Consider the following 5,629-nt stretch of genomic DNA (forward strand, 5'->3'; position numbering starts at 1 on the left):
CAATAAGTCACAGCCACAGTTAAATAAATTGAAGTCTGGCTCTCAGAAGAGAAAGGTGAAGAAAGACAGGGAAGGAAGACAAAATTGAGGAAGTCAGGTTCTGACTAACTTATTTTCTAAGAAAGGTGAGCACAAACGTTGAAACCCCATTCTTAACTACCGCCGTTATCGTTGCTAAAACGAACAGAGACAACCCAAAGCAAGTGTGTGTGTGTGTGTGTGTGTGTGTGTGTGTGTGTGTGTGTGTGTGTGTGTGTGTGTGTGTGTGTGTGTGTGTCTGCCACCGAGGTGCTCTGGGTGGAGCAGACAGCAGGTTACCAGGTTGGATGGGAAAACCCTACTGGACGTGGTGGTGAACGATGTTGAGCTGTGCTACGCTGAACTTATAAGTTCTTTAAATGTATGATCTCTGATTGGTTGATCCGTAAGCTCCTTTGTCCAGCTTCTCTTAACTTTAACTGTAGTAAAAGGCTTCTTCTGAGCCTCATTTGTAGGACGCTGGATAAAAGCGTCTGGGAACCACTAAATGTAAACGTTAGTTTCAGTTTATCTTTAACTGTCCAGGTTGTAATTTTGCACAGCTGGGGTACTCAGGTTGATGAAGAACTTGTTTGACTTGTAGGCCTGCGATCAAAAGCACCACGTTGCCATGTTCCAGGAGCCACTGCCCTGTTTTAAATGACAAGCTAATCTCTGGGACTCTGGGAGGCCCCGACCACAGAGCATATGGATTCAAGCTCCCACTGGAAGACTGCCAAATGACAGGAGTGACTTAAACCCAACACAAATACACACCCTAGAAGATGAGAAAGCACGGCGGCTACAGAAGGCGTACAGTATTTTTAGTTTGACATAATAACATGCAAACGTCTACGCATGTAAATGTAGCCTAATCTAAGCATAGCGCGTTCACAAATCAGCCGGGTCGTTCTGTATGCCGGTGAGCTGGGTCAACCAGAGAAACTACGGTCGAGAACATTTAAAACATATGCAGTTAGATTCGGTGGATATTTGTTTAAAAGCCGTTGTTTTACTTAGTCAGAATTTGAGGGCTCCTCTGAAACAGAATGAGTCATTGTCTTCAGTCTGTCAGTCGGTCAATACTAGTGATGGATTGAAGAACGGCCTTTCCTTGGTCTTATCTCAGAAGAGTGTAGATCATTAATGCTTCGAGCTATTCACCCATTAGTGACCTCAGCCTTGGGCCCTGGTGAGGCTTTTTGTGGGAGCTCTGGGAGACCACACACTCATCACACACCAGCCGCACCTTACTGGCATCAGGTGCTCTTTACTGGAGGCCCGGCAGACCTTTTTCTAACAAGGTTATTCTTCAGATAAAGCACAACCACCAGGTTCTGTTTCACGTACATGAGCTGAAAGCCGGTTTGACTGCTGGACTGGATGGTTCCTCGACAGTGGAGCATAGGGCTGCAACGATCGTCATCAATCAACAGAAGATTCATCAAATCTAATTTTGATAAATGAAAAGTCATTTGTGAAGTATAAATACCAAACAGTTGCTGCTTAACACTTCTATAAATTGGTTCAGATTATAAAATGAATAAAACAAAATCAAGCATATTTAAGACTTCACCTTGCACTCATATCGCTGACCTATACTAGACTAGTTCAATCGTAAATGTTTACTGTTTGATTAATTAACTACAACCCTTAAAAGAACACAAAAGGTCATCCGTGAGTATACCTCACTCAACTACCTGCTGTGACGGTGTGCCACTATGAGTGTTGCGTTGAATGCGTCTCTTCTTTGTGTTGCTGTCCATTGTTATGTTGCTAACATACCATTGAGTCGCCAACTGATCCGTTGTGGTGGTGTTTGACAAGTGATGACTCATGAGCAGTTGAGCAATAGGCAAAACCACCACAAAAAACTATATATATTTTTTCTTTTTTTTTTGTTCTTAAAATCTAACTTTATTGAATTTAAAATCAAAATGACAATCCGGACAATTACCTCTGAAGCTCCCACAGCAATCACCCTGTTCGATTTGATAACTTATAATAATGCTATGATAAGGTCACACATTTACACAACACGTAATCCTGTTAAATTTAATTAGTAATACATTTACCCCTGTCAAACTTAGTAAAACATTTACACATCATATAAACCTGTTCAATAAAATGATCTGACATAATTAAGAAACCATACAACATTCGTCTTTGACCATGTGTCCGAGGAAACATGCACGTCTTAACATTATTAAATCCTTGTTCTGTTTTCCATTGCTTACGGTTCAACAAGGACAATACAGAATATGGTTTACAACACAGAAATAAACTGCAGTGCAGGTACACTCACATGGTTCCTAACTCCCAGGCATCACTGTCCTCCCTGGGGAAATCTTCAAAGAAACTATCAGTGGAATGGATAAATGGTAATAGTCTAGACAATGATATGTTCTTCAATGAGTGTATTGTCTCGTTGGTTTTAGGATCACTGAAGAACATTTCATGGTCCGATCCTACTTGATTCTGATCCTCTGTAACTTCTGCATCACTGGGAGATCAACCCATCCTCCAACATATTTTCTGTATCTGCCTTTATGAAACGCTATTTAAAAACATTTAACAGTGCCAAATAACAATGACATGGAAAAACACTTTTTTGGCTGGTTTTCTTGGTAGATACCGTTGCTAACACCCAGCTCCCAGTGAGCGCTGTCTCCCAAGTCCCACCTCTACCTCCCAGGTGTAGCTCCTTGATTCAAATGACCCGGATCCCAGCACGCCAAACTCTGGTTTCTCAGGGAGCTGTTGTCTCGCGCCACATCTCACGCTGGTCAGATCCTCAGACAGGTGGAGATCGGGGCCAGCGGTGTTGGGGTCCAGGGTCACAGGAAAGTAGGAGACGTTCTCCTCCAGCTTCTTCCAGACTGCGTAGGCCAGGTTGACCAGGTGTTTGGCCACGTCCAGCAGTGCTCTTTTGGGTAGAGCTGGCAAGGGTCGGGGCTGGGCTACTTTCTCTGCTGTAGCCTTGAACTTCTTCAGGAAGGAAATGTCTCCAGCCCCCAGCTGCTCGTCCATCTTGGTGGCTGTGTATGAAATTATTTATATCTGCCTCGACAGTTCCTCAATCTTCTTCTTCATCTTCTGACCTTTCAACTGCCCTTCGGCCCTCAGCGCAGTGATCCTGGACTTCTCTTCATCTTGGAGAAACTGGTGAAACTTCTCAAACTCCCTTTGAATCTGTCTTGTGTGCGTGGTCTGGACATTAATGTGCGTTGCTACACTGTGCGACAGTTTCCCCCACTAGCAGAAGGGAGTGGCCACTATCTCCTCAGTTCCTAAATGCATTTATTCATTATTATTTGAAAATATTATTATATTTATTTTTGCTTATTCAATTGTTTCTGAACTTCTGCTTTGAAAATAGAGTCAGATAAAGTGACTCATGGGAACGTCTTGCACACCAATAATCGTAACAAAGCGATGTAGCGGGACAAACAGGACTACTGTTTGTCCTGCACTGTACTTTTATTTGATTTAATGACAGGGAGTGAACTGACTCACTGCCTTGGCCTCACACAGCCAGCGAGTTATCAATAAATCCTGTATCAAACATTGACATTTCACCCAGCGCGGTCCAGGATGCAGGAGCGGTCTGCTTCACTTCAGCACGAGGGCTTTGGAAGTCAAACACACACACACACACACACACACACACACACACACACACACACACACACACACACACACACACACACACACACACACACACACACACACACACACACACACACACACACACACACCGCCGAAGCCACACCGAGGCGGAGACGACCAGCGACGCCCAAGTACACACAGATACACAAGTCAGACCCACAACAAAAGGCCCAGCATGCACCACTCTGTGGTGGACCGTGATGTAGCTGAAGTGTGGGTGCCGCCCGACCGCTTCCTGTCCCTGAGAACAGAGAGAACACACTCCTCTACTCCACACACTGTCTCCAGCACGGCTATTACGGCCTCCCCCTCCCCTGGGTGGTTCAAATCAGGGAGGTGGTGCTGTTTTCTTTTCACAGATCTCTTTTCTGAAGCTTTATTTACACCTTTTCCATTTCAGGGAGAGCTATGTGTGCACCAGCTAACGCTAGTTGCAATGGGATCATTGTTTGACTTGAGAGATTGGTTTCTATACAAGTTTGGAAATGATAAAATATGAAGGGAAAATTTATATATTAATTTGAACTGAAAGTAAAATGACTATTGATGATTATTCCCCAATGCCGAATGACTTGTTGAAAGTGTTTCAGGCAGAGTTGGTTCCTCTCCAAGGTGCTTCTCCCTTCTGTGTATTTTCATAATGCAAAGTGCACAGCCTTCCTTTTGGGAGTAAACACATCAGTCAGCATCTCTCCAGCAGCCTTCCACTGAACCACTCAAAGTTGAAGACTCTTGGCTTGGCTGTGCAGCCCACTGCAGTAGAACGCACATTTCCTCTCGGACAGGGAAACAGTGTACCGACTGCACACACACATGTTTTTTTTTTTTTTGCTCCTCTCCAAACAGACCTCAGCCCAAAGGTTATGTAAATACACGAATGCAACATACCTCTCTCTCTCCATTTCTCTGTTTCTCTTTGTTTTATTTTCTTACTTTGCGCTCTCTCTCTCTCTCTCTCTCTCTCTCTCTCTCTCTCTCTCTCTCTCTCTCTCTCTCTCTCTCTCTCTCTCTCTCTCTCTCTCTCTCTCTCTCTCTCTCTCTCTCTCTCTCTCTCTCTCTCTCTCCTCTCTCTCTCTCTCTCTCTCTCTCACCTTGGGCCTCTTCCATGTCACTCGGCCGATGCTGTTGTCCTCGTAGAAGAGGGAGCGGTCTGCGGCGGGGAACAGAGGGTCCTCGAACAGACGGCCCCCCTCCCGACACTGGCTCCTGAGCGTGGAGAAGGACTGGCCCTCGTACGGGACCACCATCACCCTGGAAACCACAGCGCCCCGTTACACACACACACACACACACACACACACACACACTTATAGATGAGGCAGCGCCGGAGTGATCCATTAAGGAGCCAGTGATGGAGGGAGGGAGTGGGCTCTAGAGACAGAGATTGTGAATGAGTGAGCGAGGGAGTGAGTGATGGAAGGAGTGAGCGGTTTTATTTTTATTTTTTAACAGTGTTTTAGAGCAACCAGGCTCTGAGATCCTCACACAGATGGAGTCCACACATGGTTAAAAGGGTTATGTCGTACCTACTCATCCAAAATAAAGGAATGTAAGAATGTAAGCTGAGGTGCGTATGCTCAGTGGTGTGTGTGTGGCGTTATTTAAAACCAGGCCAAAATGTCCTCAAGCATCAGGCACAAAACAAAGAGGAACAAAACTAAAAGCCAACCTGTGTCCTTGTTAGGGAACAGAGAGACAGACCGGCTGATGTGGTCCACCTTATAAAGCCTACAAGCCCCACCTGTACAGGTGCACCACATCAGCTGACCCCCTCACCCCTGCCCACTGGCTCAGAGGAACACAGAGGAACCAGAGAGAGGCAGAGAGCAGCATTGGGTTTCAGTGGTCGGATGCAAAGAGACCGGACGCCTGCCTTTTTAAGTCAATGGGAAAATGGTGATATAATTCTCGTAATACAAAGGCAATATTTATTTTCTTCTGA

At 45.1% G+C, this 5,629-nt stretch overlaps 1 protein-coding gene across 1 annotated transcript; it reads right to left on the minus strand.

The window, feature by feature from the left end:
• Positions 1–2,237: 2,237 nt before the first annotated feature.
• LOC311373317 (E3 ubiquitin-protein ligase TRIM35-like) lies at positions 2,238–3,626 on the minus strand. The gene has a single exon (XM_084490098.1). The coding sequence runs from the start codon at positions 3,046–3,048 to the stop codon at positions 2,659–2,661; it is 390 nt and encodes a 129-aa protein (XP_084346224.1). The 5' UTR covers positions 3,049–3,626; the 3' UTR covers positions 2,238–2,658.
• Between the last annotated feature and the right edge of the window lie 2,003 nt (positions 3,627–5,629).

The sequence above is a fragment of the Micromesistius poutassou genome, assembly GCF_964030765.1.
Source record: "Micromesistius poutassou genome assembly, contig: SCAFFOLD_6940, whole genome shotgun sequence".
In the NCBI taxonomy this organism is placed as follows: domain Eukaryota; kingdom Metazoa; phylum Chordata; class Actinopteri; order Gadiformes; family Gadidae; genus Micromesistius; species Micromesistius poutassou.